This window comes from Pempheris klunzingeri, chromosome 1 (assembly GCF_042242105.1).
Source record: "Pempheris klunzingeri isolate RE-2024b chromosome 1, fPemKlu1.hap1, whole genome shotgun sequence".
Taxonomy (NCBI): domain Eukaryota; kingdom Metazoa; phylum Chordata; class Actinopteri; order Acropomatiformes; family Pempheridae; genus Pempheris; species Pempheris klunzingeri.
In genome coordinates this window covers 11,375,111-11,392,701 of record NC_092012.1, presented here as the reverse complement: position 1 = coordinate 11,392,701, position 17,591 = coordinate 11,375,111, and the positions used below count along the sequence as shown (strand labels likewise).

Sequence of the window (17,591 nt, the reverse complement as noted above, 5' to 3'; positions counted from 1 at the left end):
AGTCTGCTAATATTATTTTGTAAAGAAATGAATGAACAGTTGCCTGGCCTGAAAATACATAGGATTCAAAATGGTTCGCTAAAGTATGTAAATTGTAGTAAATCAGACAAAACTTATAAAACCTCTGGCATGGCCCTTTAAAATAAATAAAGTATCTGAACTAAAAAAAAAAAGAAATGTTTGCCCTGCTCTAAATGTCCGTCATTTCAGTTCTGTTGGGAGAAAATGTTCATATACACAAAGTATGCTCACAAATACATGTAAAGTCATCCACAAACACACACACACACACACACACTCATGAAAACAACAACAGTGAATATCGTCAGAACCTTGTTTGGGATTAAAAATCTTTCAAATTGAAACAAACTAAAATCTGCTTCCAAGTAAAACTATTTTTTTTTCTTACATCCTAGAAGACATGCATATATGCAAAATACATCAATTAGTATAACATTTGTATTATATACCTATTGCATCTTAATATTCTTTATGTTAAGTGTGTATGTACATTATTTTATGACACTGTGTACAAATGCAACATTTTGAATGCTGCCGAGATACATCTCAATACTGTGTGAACATTTTACAATGAAAACTTATCTGAACATCCGAGCACTGCCGCCAACTGCATCTGTTATATTAATGAGGTCTGTTGGATGGTCGTCAAACGTGCTGCTCAGCTAACTGCAGTATGAGGTGGGTCGCCACCACCTCTGAGGTAAGTAGGAGCCCACAAAGTGTTTGTGGATTACCTGACGAGTCACCGACGGCCTGCTTACAGAACACTGACACGTCATACTGCCGATAAGAGCTTTAAAAACAACGTTTGACACGAACGGCTGATGGGAGAAATGACTGCAAGCGGCTGAGCGTTGACTTTCGCTACTGATTCTGCAGCTCCCTGTGGTCAAAACCCTCGCACTGTTTTTCAACCCATCAGAAAAGGTAAGGTACGTGTAGAAAGGCACCTCAACACTGTTTTGTGTTCTGAGACTGTGAGTCTGAGCCTAAAAAGACAGACAAGACTAAATGTTAACTTTAAATCGACCCAGCCTGGCTGGAACAATCTAAAAACAAACAAAAAAAAGATATTAATTTCAGTCCAAGCCTCCCTTTTAATTCGGAGATCAGGCAGACTGTGTGTCCGAGTATCGTGCAGCAGCAAGTCCTCCTGTCTTCCCACTGAAGTATCATAGCATCTCAGTATCATAACCAGTTATGAGCTTTTCTGCTGTTGATTTTTTCAAAAGTGAGTAGATTTTTTTTTTTAAACTTGGGATGCATCCCAGGAGTCCACACTGGCCGTTTTACAGTATTTACATGAGAAATTTAGATTATTTCTATGATATGGAGTTCGGACAGCTGGGGATGGGTACGTGTGAAAGCCTCCAAAATGTGTAGATGACACCAAAATAAAATAAGACACCCAACTGAGAAAGCACAGATCTACAGTATCAACAAGACTTGGCAAGTGTCCAACAAGACATTTTAAAGTCAGGATGACTGTAAATGGTTTGGTGCACTGGACACATTTTTTTATACACTCAGCGTTGTCCTTCATTTTGGTGTTCACCTACATTTAAAACTTGAAAAACCAGATGCATAGACCATGTGACCCTGAGGGACATGATACCCAGGTTACCATGTAATGGACCATGTATGGTCATGCTGCTCATGCATGTGTGTGTGTGTGTGTGTTTGTGTGTGTGTGTGTGTGTGCCTAGAATGGTGTGTAGTCTGCAGGGTACATGACAGGAAGCCAGTTCTCACTGAAGGTGGCGCAGTGTGTCCATCTGAGGTGACGCATGAGCTGAAAAAACAAGCAAACAGGAAGTGAGGGAACAAAGCTGACATTCAGCAAACAGTAATTCAATCTCAAACTTTTTATTATTATTTATTTTTAATTACTCTTATCGACCGTCAGTGCTCTCATACCTGGATGCAGTTCCTCATGTTCTCTTTGCTCGGCTTCTCTTCCACCATCTTTGAGGCGTATTTTAAGGCTCGGCCGTACATCTTGTTCACAAGAGCGTGCTTGTATGAAAACATCAGCACCTGAGCAGTGGAAAAGGCAGGAGACAAGCACAATGTATTGACTTAACATTTACTGAATTAATACAAAGTGGCTAGCTTGATGGCGACATACAGCGCATCCACCTTACTTTTTGAAAAAAAAGTCACAGTATGGGGTTAAGAACAACAGCAACAGCATACATGGTTACATGATTACATGTCTGGTGAAATTCTGTATTTTGTAGTTTGTAGTAGCAAATTCCATAAAAAGGCATCAAACCATTAAAGAATCGATTCTAAGAAGTTTTATCAGTGTAGCAGCCTGATCCATCTTATTCCTCTGTGTCAGAAAGATACATCAGTGAGCCACACTGCAGCACTGGGCGACACACAACTGCAACAAATAGTCCCCAACAAATGTGGTATTTACTCCTGTTAAAGTAACATTTGCTTAAAACAACAGTATACAGCTGGAAATGATCATCTCTTTTGGAAAAGAAACTAAATATCTGGGACTTGCTTTCCACAATCAGAACCAAGCAAGGTGAAGCAGCTTTTAGTTTCCATGCTCCCCACCAATGGAACAAGCTCCCTGAACACCTAAGGTCTGCTAAAACTGTCAGCGCATTTAAGTCCTTAAAACGTTACAGTTTACTGTGGCTTTCCAATAATAGAGCTACATAACTTCTTTTAATTTGTAACTATTTATCCACGTCTTTTAATGCATCTTCTCTTATTTCTTGTGCTTGTATTATCTTTTACATGCAATTTAATGTTTCTGTGTCTTGTTTTTTTTATTGTGTTTTATGTCCCTGTAAAGCACTTTGAATTGCCTTGTGTCTAGGTACTAGACAAATAAATTTGCCTTGCCTATAAGCCAGTAGGAAACAATGTGCTGAGAGCCACAGACAAAGTCAGGAAGTCAGAAACTACTGAGAGACAGACGAACTTATTGTTGCTTTTGACCTTTCCATGGGATTTGTTGACAATTGGAAAAATACAGAATATCGCCAGCCTCATCTTTTAATCTCACAAGGCAGATATATTCACATTTCGATCATTTTCTACAAAAAATGTTCCTCACCTTGGAGTCAGTTAGCTCCGCCCACTTCTGCACCTCCCAAAAAATGTCCATCAGGGCTTTGGCCACGTTGTGCAGGGTGTCGTCTGAACTGCTGGCCACCTGTTCCACAACCTCCTCCTCTGCCATTTGCCCAGTGGCGACAGCACCGGCGCCGTCCTGCGCCCCAGGGGGCAGCAGTAGCTGGTCGGCCAGAGCGCAGCCCCTCCTACACAGAGCGTCCAGCAGAGACGACTTCTGCTTTTCCATGTCACTGAAACACAGACATTGAGACAGGTCAGAATTAACGCCTCGAGCCTCAGTAGATTTTTGGTGGGATGATCTAGTCATGTTGTCTCCAGTGTTATATGGCAGAGCTTCATCGCCTGAAACAAAGACCTGACATCATAAAAAAAAAAAATTATAGATGAATGAATGATATAGAAAATGAAATAAAAAGTATATGGATTTGGGTTTTGGGAAAAAATAGCAGATGCACCACTTCACACAGCAAATGCCTTTCATTTAAAGCTAGATCATGTAAGGCTACAAGTGACCGTTACATTGTGGTAAATGCTGAAATGTAGTGCAACAGGAGCAGAAGAAGAGAGGAGTCACATAGTCAGCAGAACTAACTCACTACTGTCAGTTACACAGCAGCATATAACACACGTTTGTGTTACTGCTAGTTAAACATTAGTCACCATAAGCTACTGGTCATACCAGACGACCAGGTAAGGCCGCACAGACAGAGAGCCCTGAACTGTGAAAGGGTTTGTTTACTGCTTTTTACTCCATCAGAGACTGCTTCATTGTACAGGCCACCAAACCAAAAGCTGCATTTCCACCGCAGGAACTTCCCCCGGGGACTACGAACCTTTGGAGGAAACTCAGTGTGTTTCCACCGCAGGGACCAGGCTGTAAATTAAGTTCTGGGGATATTATTTTACTCAATAAAAAGTCCAAATACGAGAGCTTCAGGGATTAGGCTCGCAGCGCTGAACATCTATTTAGTTGTGAGCTTGCGGCATTTTTTTTTAGCCACCATTTTTAAGGGAATAAGGAGTAGGAAAAAAAAAAAAAAAGGATAGACTCAGATACAAAAATAATCGCTCTTTTTCTGTGCTCGGATGTTTTGGGCACTGGGTAACAGAGCACATAGTGTGAGGTTGGGACTCAACTGGGTATCAACTGGCTTACGTGGCTGTCTCTGTGGCTCTCTGTGTTGCCAGTATCGCTCCCTCTCTTCATTCACCCTCCGAGCTCGCTCGACCACACAGTTGTGTTTGACACAGACAACAAAAGGCTAAAAAGGAACCTTTCAGCTCCTTTTCCAGGTTCTTTGGGTCTAAATACTGGCTAACTGGATCCCGAGGTGAGATGTGTCAGGATCTCAGCAGCTTACCACCTATGAGTTCATATTCTACGCTTTATTAGTTTTAAGGAAAATCTCACCGTACATATTGTAATATTGTTAGATATCACCAGTCTGTGACTTTCAATGCACTGAAATCATGGGGTGCTCCAATTTACTTTTTGTGTGGTTATCTTACTTTTTCTCCTGATTGCTTGCCTGTCTCAACTGTAATGATGAAGGATTCTGATGATGTTTATGTTTTTAGTATTAACAGTATTCTTCAGATTGACATACGTCTTGATAGAAGCGGCATCGGGCCGAGGGTCCGTCTTCATGGAGAGATAAATAGCCAAGGCCGTCTGGTCGATGTGGGAGATGACGATGTCAGCAGCTGATACCACCTCCTTGAGACGTTTTGCACGCTCCTGAACACAAACAGGGGAAGGAGAATTGACTGGGGGCACAGATAGTAAAACAGTTTACACACTGAAACAAAATAATCTGATGCTCCTGGGATTCACTCCTGTCAGAGCGTCCTCCGTTTCCCTTCCATTACCTTTTCAGAGTCCAGCTGGTGCAGTCTTTGCACATGCAGCGGCAGGTAATCAGAGTAGTTTTCCATCAGTTCCTCATAGATGGAGCTGGAGTCCAACCTGAACAGCAAAGGCAGAACATGACAGATGGTTGAAAGAGAATGAAAAGAGGATTAAAAAAAAAAAAAAGGAAAAGCAAGCAATGTGTTGCTGAGCAAAAACAGACGAGCTACTGTGCACACTTTGTCATCCACTGAATCTTTATGTCTCTCATTGCTTCGGCAAACTCCTCCTTCACGTCTTTTTCTTTGTCTCCTTCCTTGTCCTTCTCCTTCCCTCCATTCTTTGTCTTGTTGGGAGCAGGAATTAAGTGGTAGATGACTGGAACAATATCCTGCATGAACACAGAAAAAACTTATTAGTCAAAAGCCAATAACTGATACATTCAAATAAAATCCCATGACCTCTTTTACTACTCTGAATCAAAATCGCACCCTCTTCCTACCAATGCCCTGTGGCTCCACACTCCTTCTGGTTCTCTCTTTTCAAATCAATTAAGTAAAATGTGTTTTTTTAAATACCCAGTTATACAAGTTTAAAGTTGTGTTCATTATCACTTGATGTTAGATATTAGTAATTTCACTGACCACCAGAAAACTTTTACTACTCTGTATCAAAATAAATGCCCATCCTGACTAGACTGTTGCATATTTCAGTACAGCAATATTGACATGCTTTGACATAATGCATGAAAATATAACAAATCCCATCTTAAAGTAGGGAATAAGCCATTTCCTTATGGTAGGAGAGCAGTGGACGCTCTGTTGTACGGTGTTTCTAGCTCATCCAGTACCTTTTTAAATTTTCCTTGTCGTTTTGCAGAGGCCTGCCCCTGGTGGTCAGAATAACACACAGTAAGGGAGAGACAACACAAACACACCAAAAAGGATTCTCTCTTTCTTCATTTTATCTTTCATCCTCACTCAAGAGTCTAATCCACCTACCTGTTGGACCTAAATAAATGCTACAGTGGTGTAATCCTTGTTGCTGGCAGGCTCAGATATTTATGTTGTTTTCACGTCTAAATATTCTAAATTTTGACTTGAAGGCAGCAAAATTCTTGTGTGTGAGAGACTCAAACAAAACGGGTCTGCAGCATTGCAATGTGAAACCATACGAAAAACATTCATTTGTAAATGGGTGCAGATGTTTCATAAGGAAGATCTTTGCATTGGTGCCACTGAGACAAGCAGGTTCAGCCAAAGACCAGTGAAAGCTGTTAAAACAAACATTCAGACGAATGCGATCAAACATGTAAAAAGGAGCACCTGCAGCCCATGAACATGGTGAGAATAAGCTCCAGAAATAAAACATTTGCCATTGCGTTGTAGAAATGTCAGTGAATGTTACAGTTTTGCCATTCCATTTTAAAGAAATATTTCACTCTGATCAATTTCTGTGTTTTTCTGCATTTTTTTGGGGTGTGATTTATCTCCCTCTGAGGACAAGATGTGGACATTATAGCTGAATATCAAACCAAAATGTGTCTGTAGCACATGATACCAAAAACTGTCAAATAGACACCTGGTTAGATTCATGATCTCGTTTACTCATTCTTTGTTCAAATAGCTTCTGAATTAAAATCCAAATTCAGCACCTTAACAAATACTACATAATTAGAGACATTTTTAGGGAGATTCTGTTTTCTTCATCATTCACTACAATAAATTGTCCCTAAAAGCCAATAGTGACAACAAGGACCAGACGCCGGTGCCTGGCAGACAGAGTGAAGACTCATTATGACTCATTGTGATGAGCATGAAGCAAAGGCAAATGAGTGAGCGAAAGTAAACAAATGGCATGCAGTAACAAACAGGATGACAACCATTTTCAGAAGTCACAGATCAGACTCAGCTCAGGTCTGAGGGTGGTGAGAAAGGAACTATACAAAACCTTAAAAAGGCAAAGCAAAAGAGTGCTGGTCTTCATCCCTGATCCTCAGGACCATGAGTACTTTGGGCATTACATTACATTTAACGAGTGGATTTCAGATCATTAATCAGGTCATATATATATTCTGCAGTGTAGTTTGTTATGTGTTCACACAACAATGTGCAGAAGTCCCAGATTGGAAGAAGGAGACGGAAAACTACCACGACTTTAGATCCTGAGGAGCAGGACTGACTACTGCTCTGGGGGCTAAAGAGTAACAATAAACAGGACCACTTACTGCTTTCTTGCCGTACTCGCTCTTAGGGACTACCAGAGAGCCTGACAGATAGCATCCTGGACACGTCCCCTTTGGGATCCTGGAGGAAGGAGAAACAAAAAGAGAAAGACAGTGATGGAGAATAAACATCACTGAAACATTAAGCAAAATCCCAATATTACACTGAATATTGAAGTATTTATTCAAAGAAGGCTTTTGCTGCTCAACCATGCATTTATCTTGGCCGTATTATATATTTGGTAGACAGTGTTGCTGCCAATTAGCAAAAGATTGTTGATGATCCTTGCAGCAACAAAAAATGGGACTTTTAAAATGGTGTACGGCCTGGAGGAGTCTGAAATTACTGACGATGTTGAACTCATTGGATTTGCACAGCTCAACAGCAGTTAAGTCAAGCAGAGCAAACAACAAAGGACAGAAACAAATGGTATTGCACAGCTGCACTGTTGTCACGTCCAAGAAACCACTACTGCCAAAGAGAGAAGGAGGAAGAGGAGGAAGATAAAAGGAGACATTAAGCAAGCAGCAGTGTGATAATACTGCAGGACGCACGAGGAATTTAATAAGAGGTGGCTCAGTTCATCACAGGAATCACACCTGAAATGTTTACTGTGCGCTTATACAGTAAAAAAGGACAGAAGAGATGAAATAAACTATATAAACTGAACCAAAGAGAATCAGCAGACGGTTATTCTGCCGCTATGCTAAGAAAATGCTCCGTGTTTTTCCTTCTTGCACACTCTTGTATCATTAATGGCCTTCAATCCAGCACCAGGCCACTTCAAGTGACGATTTTCAGTATCGCAACGCAATAAATACACAAAAATAATGGAATAAGGAGTCTTTTCTCCTTGTGAAAGTAACATTAGCGATTTAATGTGATATAATGTTTCTCCTTAAGACAGGATCTACAGTTGAACTGAGTGTCATAGTTGCTTCTTCTTCAGTGCCATCTTCTCATAGAAGACTGTGAACTGGATTGCATAAGTTCTTTTTAAAGATCAGACTATATAGGACAAAAGTCCCTCGCCAAATTGACTCACTTGTCGTCTGGCAGGGCCGTGATGTAGAAGGGCTGTGTGGCACCCGGGCACAAGGTGACAGAGTTTGCCTTCTTCTTGGCCATGAGGGCAGCGCGGTGTGTCTCGTAGATATCTAGACTGAGTGTGGTGGACAGACGGTGAGAAACCACAAACGGTAGGTCCTTAAGGCGCTCCAACTCGCCGGACTGCTCGTGGCGGACCTGAAGACGCACAGTGTAGTCCCCCTTTTCCAGCTTCAGAGAATACTGGAGAAGTAAAACAGACAGAGTAAAGATGTGTTAGCTAATAACGTGCACACCAAGAACTTTTAACACACCTACATACACATGAATGTGCATTTGTAGAACAGCCATCAGGAGGTGGCAGGAAATCCAGAATGAAGAGGATTCAGAAGTTGGTTAATAGTATTAAACAGAATAGAAATAGTAATAGAAATATACAGAAACATAGATGCCCGTTACTGTTCATCAGGCCAGAGAAATATGCCATTCTAACATCACTGATGAGTTGATTAAGCATGGTAAATAGCTCCTTCATGTGAAGGCAGCAAACATGGAGGTTTGTTTTTTCCCCTCCCATCTATACTCAATCTTTCTATAATATCTTTTCTGACGTTGAATATGATCATCTATCTGAGAGGGCGAATTGACAACTGGAGCTAGTCTGGTCTTATTTGGAGCAACTATAACAAAAGCTAAGGGGCAAAAATCACCAGTTAACAGAGTGGTGAATATTGGAAAACTTAAGAATTGTATTGGACATGTCAAAGAGGAAGCCTGGTGACCAGTCCAGGGTGTACCCCACCTCTCGCCCAATGTCAGCTGGGATTGGCTCCAGGGCTCTAGGGGGTCAGTAGGTAACCGTACAACACACTGAGATGTCACGCTCAATTTTAAAAGTTAATAGTGCGAAACTATGACCCAGCAGTAACTGGGAAACAGTTGAGGTGGTCTTTATGGACCCCAGGACAGGCGAGCAGAGCTCTACCAGGTCTGAGAGAGCAAGAAAAAAAAATCATTCTAGTCATTTTAGGGGAAAGCTCTTCATGTGTCTCAGTGTACCTGGTGGGGGTAGGCATCCCCTGAGCCCAGTAGCCTCTTGTTCTGATCAAACAGCATCCAGAGCTGGCTGTCAAACTCAGACTCATACAGCAGCTCACACAGCATTGGGCAGCTGGGGGTAACCTCTCCACTCTTGGGCTGAGGACAGAGCAAAAGAGGATTATACGCGCATACAAAAAGAACACACAAAATCAGCATCTTCCTCTCATTTAAAGTGCTGACGGTGTAGGCAGTACCTGGTGAAAGCTGTAGGTGAGGACTATCTCGTAGACTTGTCTGTTGTTGGGCAGAACGTCCCTCGCTCCCAGAGCTTTAATCTTTGAATTTAAGGGCCTAAAACAAAACAGAGATGAAATCAACAAACTGCACTGACGTGATACCACAAAATACACGTTTGTGTGCGAGTGTGCAGTCACCTAAGAGGCTGAACCCAAGACTTGAGGGTGATGGTGGGGGACACCTCCTCGTACCTCAGCGGCGAGGACACGTCAAAACTTGTCACTCCCTCCGAGGCATGCTGGGTAGAGACAAATGAGAGTTACGAACAGAGAAGTGATACTGTCTGGGTTGTAGCTTACTTGTCAGTGCTGCTCATCTGTGTGTCTGCACTCTTCTTACTATGTGCAGAGGTGACGGGGAAGTGTTGAGTCCATGGAATGAGATGCTGTAATCCACAGTGACGTCGCCCAGGCTCGCCCACCAGCGTGCAATGCAAAACTCTACTACCCTTCCTGACTGGAGAGGAGACAAATATGCAGAAATGAGTCCACCATTACGCAATTTGTCTATGTTTGCATTTATGAAATGAAGTGACTTTCATTCCAGCTGCTTATGGACTACATCTGGCCAGACATATATGCAAAATCCCAGTCAAGTACATTATAAGTGAAACTCATGTACCAGCACAGGGAAGGCCTCAGTTAGTGAGCCTCTTTCCAACAGCGAAGAGAACTTGTAGAATTCATTCGCTCTGTACGCTCTCTGCTTGACCAGGTGCACCGCATGGAGGACAAACTTTGAGGACACATCTCCCGAGTGAGAGGTCAGTGTGACCTCTGCAGGAGAGAGACAGAGAGGTGAGAAACACAGACAAGGAATGATAGAGAACGTAGATGGATGAAAGAAGGGGTAAAACCAGAGAGTAGCAGAGGAAGACGAGAAGAGAAAAAGAGTTATTAAAGCCACATTTTTATCAAGCACATCTTTCTCCTCTTAGAAAAAACATTAAAGTGATTTCAAGTGAAATCTCTGACAGCTGACTGACATTTCCCCATCCTCTATTGCACTAGTTTTGCCATTTCCAACAAAAAACCAATTTGATAGCAACACGTCAGTCACCAGGGCAGAAGGATTGTGGGAGGAACATATACTATTCCTGTTACTATATACATACACACACTTAACAAATGAGGATAAACTTGAGATCTAAAAACTATCATATAATTATTTTATGAATCAAAAACACGATTCAATAATTTATGATGACCTCAAACAAACAGAAATTGGAATGGTACCATCAGTCAGTTTGTCACAATCATTTAGACAGAAACACCTCATATCACACACACACACACACACACACACACACACCTGCCCAGGAGGCTCCCTGAGGAACAGTGATGAAGTGGCGTCTGATCTGGCCTGGTCTGAAGTGCATGTCTGTGAAACACACCTCCTGATTACGACAATCTGTCACTCTGTCAGATATAAGAGAGACAGCAGTCAGACACACAAACATCTTGCTGGAGGAGTGACAGAAAGAAAAAAAAAGTCAATGTGATGTGAGCACTTACTTGGCGGGGATAATAACTGTGATTGGAATTCTGAATAGGGGGCCACAGGTAGGTGCCGCTGTATCATAACCACACACCTGAGGGAAAAAAAACCAAAACAAAAAAACACGTTCAAAGTGCAAGATTAACATTTATAGACTCTGAGAAAATGTTTAACTTGTCCTTCAACTCAGTGTCCTGTCCTGTTCCTACCTCCGTGTAGTGCACTCCCTCTCTCAGTCCCACTGGGTCGATGCGGACATTGACATGACGACATTGGTTCATCAGCTCTAAATGGGAGGGACACTGGACCCAGGGGGCAGCACACGTGAGCGCCAAGTGTAGCTGCAAGGATATCCGCTCGGAGTTTTCTATGAAGGAGACAGTGTTTAAAAGAAAAAGAAAAAGATGAATACACGTCTCCACACTAAAATAAACTGCTGTAAAAAGGTAACACAAAAACCCTGATAATGATAATGATGATAATACCTGTGTTCTCTGGGAAAATGGGTTCAATTCCTACTCCGTGGTCTGAGGGTGCAAGAATTTGGACTGTGTCCCTGAGGTAGATGCCTTTCTGCGCTCCCACACTTACTGAGAAGCCTAGGCGGCTTGTGGGTAAAGAGGCATGTTGAATGAGGTAGTCTAATGCCCTGTCCACCTGAGGGGAGGAAAGGGAGTAGATTACGGAATGGTGCACAAAAATATAAAGGAGTAACAAAATACTTACAATATGAAATTAAAAAAAAAAAAAAAAACATTTTAAGACTGGAGACAGAAATGGAAAGGTATCCTCTACGAGCTATAGTGAAGCTACCTGGATTATTCCATGGCCCTGTGCAAACACCTCGATGTCATCAACCTTCAGTGCTGTGTTTTCCAGCGCTCTTCTAACCGCAGGAACAGAGGGACGGATCCCGCTCTGCTTCAGTCCTTTGATATCACACAAAATCATACGCTGGCATCAGATTTGCATTCGCGCTCATTTCCATATATGCAAAACATCCATACTTCTCGTGTCAGCCCATGAACCTGGACCCACCTGAGAGGATGAGTGCGATGCCTCCACAGGCATTAGGGGATGACATGGATGTGCCGTTCATCAGCTGGGTACCACGTAGAGTCCAGTTGGGTACAGACGCAATGGCGCCGCCAGGGGCGCTGATGCTGACCCCCAGGGCCCCGTCCGTACTGGGACCCCTGGACGACCAGGTGTACTGGTTGGGAGGCAGCTTCTCCCTCAGGGAATACTCTGCCACCATCATGTCCGGAGTCACATACGCTCCTACTCCTAAGCAAGGAAGAGAGCAGGAATGAAGGAAAGATGTAACAAATAGGGCTACATGGTGCACAAAATGTCTTGCCATTGAAAATATTATAATAAAACTGGTTGCTAATTACTGTTGATGTTGCACATACTGAATTTATTTTTGCTATTTTCACACTTCGGGTTACATGCAGTTTGAAGGTGTAGTGTTGAACCATAAGCGCTTGATTGGAGGTATAAAAAAAATGTAATCAGTGTAATCGTGTAATCAGTGCACGTACCTATGACACTGCTGGTGGTTCCCCCAGGGCAGCCGACCGTGGAGAGACACGGGCCGTTGTTTCCTGCACTCGAAACGAACATCACATTGTGCTTCTGCACAGCCTCTGTTATCACCTCACAAATCCTCCTGGAAGACGCAGTCACAAAAAAATCAGTACCAGGGTTCAACACATCATGAACCTTCATAATCACACCCCCTGTTGCACTACTTACCCTGAATTGGGCCAGTGGGTGGCTTCCCCATAGCTATAGTTAACCAGGTCACACTTGTAGTTGATGACTTCAATCATCTTTGAGTGGCAAGAGAGGTAAAAAAATTAAAAGGATGAACAAGAACGCAGGCAAACTACTAATCTAGATTTGACAGAGTCTTGGAAATGTACCGCGCGGATGAGGCCTGTGCCGGTTTCCATGGTGCTGAGGCGGGTGTCTCCAATCTTCAGAGCCAGGATTTGGGCACCAGGGGCCACACCATTGCGCTCAGGTTCCTCTGGGAAGTAACCTGCTGCAATGCTTGCCACGTGTGTCCCATGAGCCCCTTTAAAAAGCACAGGCGCAGGATTGATTGGAAAATACATTGTGGGTGGCAACTAGTGAGTCTGCCACAACTGTTGTGCTGAACACATTTTTCTGTTAACTGAATCATATGAATGCTTCCTTTTAGAAGAGACAGATTATGTGCACGGGGTTATCTTACCTCCACTGGTGACAATGCAAAGTGTGTTTCCCTCATCGTAAATATTAATAGAGTAGTTGAGCATCTCAGCAAGTCCTAACGTGGCATATTCTTGTGACTCTTTGTAAGAGCTCAGCACAGTGCACTGGGACAGATCGCCACTCTCTAAAGTGTCAACTACAGCCCTAAAGAGAACAAACAGTAACAGACAAATATAAATATACTATTGGCAGATAGCGAAAAGCAAAACGTAAAAAAACAGTAAAGAGGAAAAAACGTTGGTGTGGCTTACTTCCATGTGATGCCGTCGTGCCAAAGCAAACAGTCATATACAGGACCAGGATCACTGTACTTCTTTTCTAGCGATGCCAGCAGCTCTGACTGACTCTGCAACTCTTCTTTCTGCAACTTCTCCATCTGAAGAGAGGGAGCAGAGTGAAGAATGCACGTGAGACAGCAGAAGAAAGGAAAGAAAAGAGATAAGGAAAAAACCTGGCCAGCAGTTGCATGCAAAGACTGACAAGTACACGGAGAACCCAATTTTGTATTTCTGACCTGTGAGGGTGTCGGGTGAGAGAGGTCAAACTCTTCTGTCTTGCGAGAGACCTCAGCTAGTGCTGCTCTGTGTGGCGGGTCCCACATTTTCTCCTTTCGCTCTTTCTAGTAGACAAAAGTGCCAAAACAAAAGTATCTTAAAAAAACCACAGAGGATGGCAAGCCTTTAGGTTTTCATTCATTTTATCTACAGGATTCTGACAAAATACATTTTTGTTTTACTAGTCTGGAATAAATGTATAGTAAATAGTAATGAAGAGAGGCTATCAGCACTGACAGGACATACAATCAAATGTTGCCAGAGCACAGTGCTGCATATCAAACACATGACAGATCTAGTACAGTAATAATGTCATGTGTTCCTACCTGTATTCTCTCTTTGAGAGCCTTAGGGAAAAACTCATAGCCATTTTTAACTCCAATGCGATACTTCCCTGATGGATTGACCCAGGCAGGAGGAATCTGGAAGATATAAAAGAGAGAGACAATGTGAGCTAAATGTGTGGAAAAACACATGAAGTCTAAGTCTAATCATCAAGTGCAGTTAGATTTAATCACTGACAGATATCATTATACATCCCCACAAAATGAGATGTAAAGCAATTCCTGAAATAGAATATTTCCAATGTGACAGCTGTTTGTTTCTTTATTAGACTTTATATCAAAAGGCAGCGACCGACCTTAAGTGTTCTACCAGAGAGGCCAGTGATTGTCCCATCTTTAGGTTCTACCACAGTGGTCATGTTCACGTCACCGCTGCCTGTTGTGTCAATGATGTCGACGATCTTCGGTTTCCCCTCAGTCGTGACCTTAAGAAGAAGTAATGAAGAAAGCAATCAGTAATCAATTAGAAAATTTAGGCTGAAAATGGTACAAAGCACATGTTCAGTAACTTATACTTACCATGGAGAACTGTGCATTTGACAAACCAAATAATAACCTATCCTTGACTTAAATCTCAGTAATCTACAAACCACCCTGTAGAGAAAATAAACTTCCATTGTCTTGTTCTAACTTTGCTCCCATATATATGTGTGTTTACACTCCGTGCCCTTTCTGAAGCTAAATGACGTGTGCTTCAATAGAAATGGCCGACCTTAATTTAGTGCTGTCATGTGCCAATTAATACAGTCGTACCTAAGCAAAGTGACAGGTTATTATTAACACAGCTAGTAGAGTGCAGCTAACCAACTAGGTCCAAGTGTGACTTGGCAGTTAACGTGTAGTTACGGCTAACTAACCGACCACTAACCTACCATGCGTTGTTTTAACTAACGATACTCACACTACTCACACTACTACTAGCGAACTCCGAATAGCGAACCCGCAATTGATCAATTAAAAGGACAAACTGCAATTTCTGAGAAGATTAAAGGAAAACTGAAGCGGACAAATTCAGCTGTTAGCTGCCATGCTAGTATGCTAGCAGGTAAGCCAACTTGCTATCGTTAAGTTCGTTAGCATAGCTGTTCGGGTTTTGCATAGTTGTTAATTGTTATAATAGCATCCAAATAGAATTTGACAGCAGGAGAAAATACTTTCTATCAGTTACTTTGTGTTGATTTGGTTGTCATAAAATCTATGAAGGTAATCTTGATGGTTGTTGCGTGTATCTACCTGTGCTAGCAGGCTAGCCTAGCTAGCTGTAGCCGCTGGGTGACTGTGTTCGAATGAATCGGGCCTTTAGCTTTGCTAGCTTAGCCCAGCTAGCTTGTAGCTAACGGGAGACAGCCGGTCAGGTTTACCTGCATGCCGGGGGCCCCGGGATCCACGCCGGTGTCGAGGATAGCGATGAGCACTCCTCGGCCATCGTACTCGGGGAACCTGGTGAGGTAAGACGCGGCGCCGGTTTCTTTCTTGGGGAGCAGCCCGTGGAAGGGGAAAGGTTCTTCGGTAGAGTGAGCAGCCATGATCAAATGAGCGACAATGAAAACAAAGCAGCGAAATGGGGAAGAGAACAAGACGGTGGGAGACACTGGGAGGAGAGCTGTTTAAAGGGGCAGCACGGCTTTCCTGCACAGCTTCACTTCTCTGCAGTCTTTATTAAACAGGCCTCCTAATGTTATGCTAAGCTCTACTGTGTACAATGCGTGAGCTACCTCTGTGCACTCACCGGCCACTTCATTAGCTTTAGCTGTACCTGTTAACCTGTGTGCAACGCAGATATTTAACTGTCCAATCACATGGTCACTCAGTGTATGTAGGCATGCAGACATGGTCAAGACTATCTGCTGAGGTTCAGAGTGGGGAAGAAAGATGATTTCACTGATGGGCGGGTTAGATCATTTTTAGATCATTTTTTTAGAAACTGCTGATCTATTGAGATTTTTACTCACAACCATCTCTAGGATTTACATGAAAAAGTCTCCAGCTCTCTGTGTGAAAATGTCTTATTGGTGGCACTAGTCAGAGAAGAATGGATAGACTGGTTCAAGATAATAGAAAGGCAACAGTGACTAAAGTAATAACTCATTACAACTGAGGTATGTAGAAGAGCATTGCTGAACACACAGCCTTCAAGCAGATGGGCCACAGCAGCAGATGACCACATTGGCCCCTTTATTCTGTAACTTTGCTACCTAAAGAAGTGACCAGTGAATGTGTCTCATCATTATTACTTTGCTGACCATACTTATCCAGCAGTAAAAGCCCGGATCCTGAATCCTCCGAGCTTTGAGTGAGTTTTACCTCGTAATCAAAGTCTAGAAAAGCAATCTTTCTTTCTTATTCTTGATCATTCACATGCAGTATACACATTATGCACACATGCAGGTGATTCACTTGACTGGCCAACCAACACAATTAATCCCTCTCTGAGGACGGACAGACATGCAATAAATGTTGTGTGTACAGCACAGAACAACAAATTCACCAATTATACAAATTCTAATGACAACAATTTGTGATACATGTACCTTGGCTGAGATGTAGAGAGGCTTGTGAAAGCACAGACAACAGTACCGTTTTATTCTCATCGCCAGGACAAACACAGACTATAAGTGCTGGAGTTAAGAGATTCATTTAGACCAATCCGTCTAAAGGTTAATGGTCACAGGTGTGATTTCCTCACTCCTGTAGGGTACATTTTCAACAAGCTTTTGCATTTACTAAAAAAAAAACTCTCTCCTCTTATTGCTCGCTCCATTGCACAGGAAACCGCAAATTATGAGTCATGTTTTTTTTATCTTTTGGTGCCACGGGGCAGCAGCTGTCTCTGACTGTCACCATGGAAACATGGCTCTTGGTTCACAGTTAGCCTCGGGTCAGGAGGCGAACTTCTTAAGCCTAAATGAAGCCATCTTTATTTATGGGAAACTTGCCAGACAAAATTTGTATTGGCATGAAACAACAGAGCGCACTAAAACCTTTGTGAAACAGAGACTACTGCCTCCATCCTGTAAATCTTGTTGTTGGGCTCTCTGCCTGGTTAAAGCACACTAGGTGGTGCTATAGTACTGATGGATGTGTGATTGCTGCAGTCACACTTTGTGCTCTTTGCTCATTAGGAGCGATTATCCTAAACTGAAGTCAAACATCCATCCTCAGCTTCAAGCAGCTTGCACTAATCACAAGCAGAAAATGTGCATTTGATTCTGTTGAGTAAAATCTTGTCTCGCTCATTTATTTGGGTTTTTAGTGCGTTTAAGTTGTTTGAGTGCTTGAACACTCCATAAAATTAGGTGATTCTGACCCTTCAGGCTCATTAAACTCTCCAAACTGTCTGGAAACATAAACTAAG

At 42.5% G+C, this 17,591-nt stretch overlaps 1 protein-coding gene across 2 annotated transcripts; it reads right to left on the bottom strand.

Annotated features, from left to right (window-relative positions):
• Positions 1-299: 299 nt before the first annotated feature.
• Positions 300-15,778, bottom strand: tpp2 (tripeptidyl peptidase 2). 2 transcript variants are annotated; one of them, XM_070848399.1, is made up of 29 exons: positions 15,598-15,778; positions 14,533-14,661; positions 14,219-14,314; positions 13,853-13,957; positions 13,590-13,714; positions 13,319-13,482; positions 13,005-13,159; positions 12,835-12,911; positions 12,621-12,748; positions 12,115-12,363; positions 11,890-12,005; positions 11,562-11,733; positions 11,286-11,443; positions 11,094-11,170; positions 10,891-10,997; positions 10,201-10,355; positions 9,919-10,035; positions 9,717-9,817; positions 9,537-9,633; positions 9,301-9,438; positions 8,240-8,484; positions 7,197-7,275; positions 5,820-5,858; positions 5,209-5,360; positions 4,990-5,086; positions 4,728-4,858; positions 3,101-3,350; positions 1,939-2,058; positions 300-1,813 (listed from the first exon to the last, which is right to left on the bottom strand). In XM_070848399.1, exons 1-29 carry the CDS (start codon positions 15,760-15,762, stop codon positions 1,724-1,726), a joined length of 3,834 nt encoding a protein of 1,277 aa, XP_070704500.1. In that variant the 5' UTR covers positions 15,763-15,778; the 3' UTR covers positions 300-1,723. The 2 variants fall into 2 exon arrangements, with proteins under 2 accessions (XP_070704500.1, XP_070704577.1); XM_070848476.1 differs by lacking the exon at positions 5,820-5,858.
• Between the last annotated feature and the right edge of the window lie 1,813 nt (positions 15,779-17,591).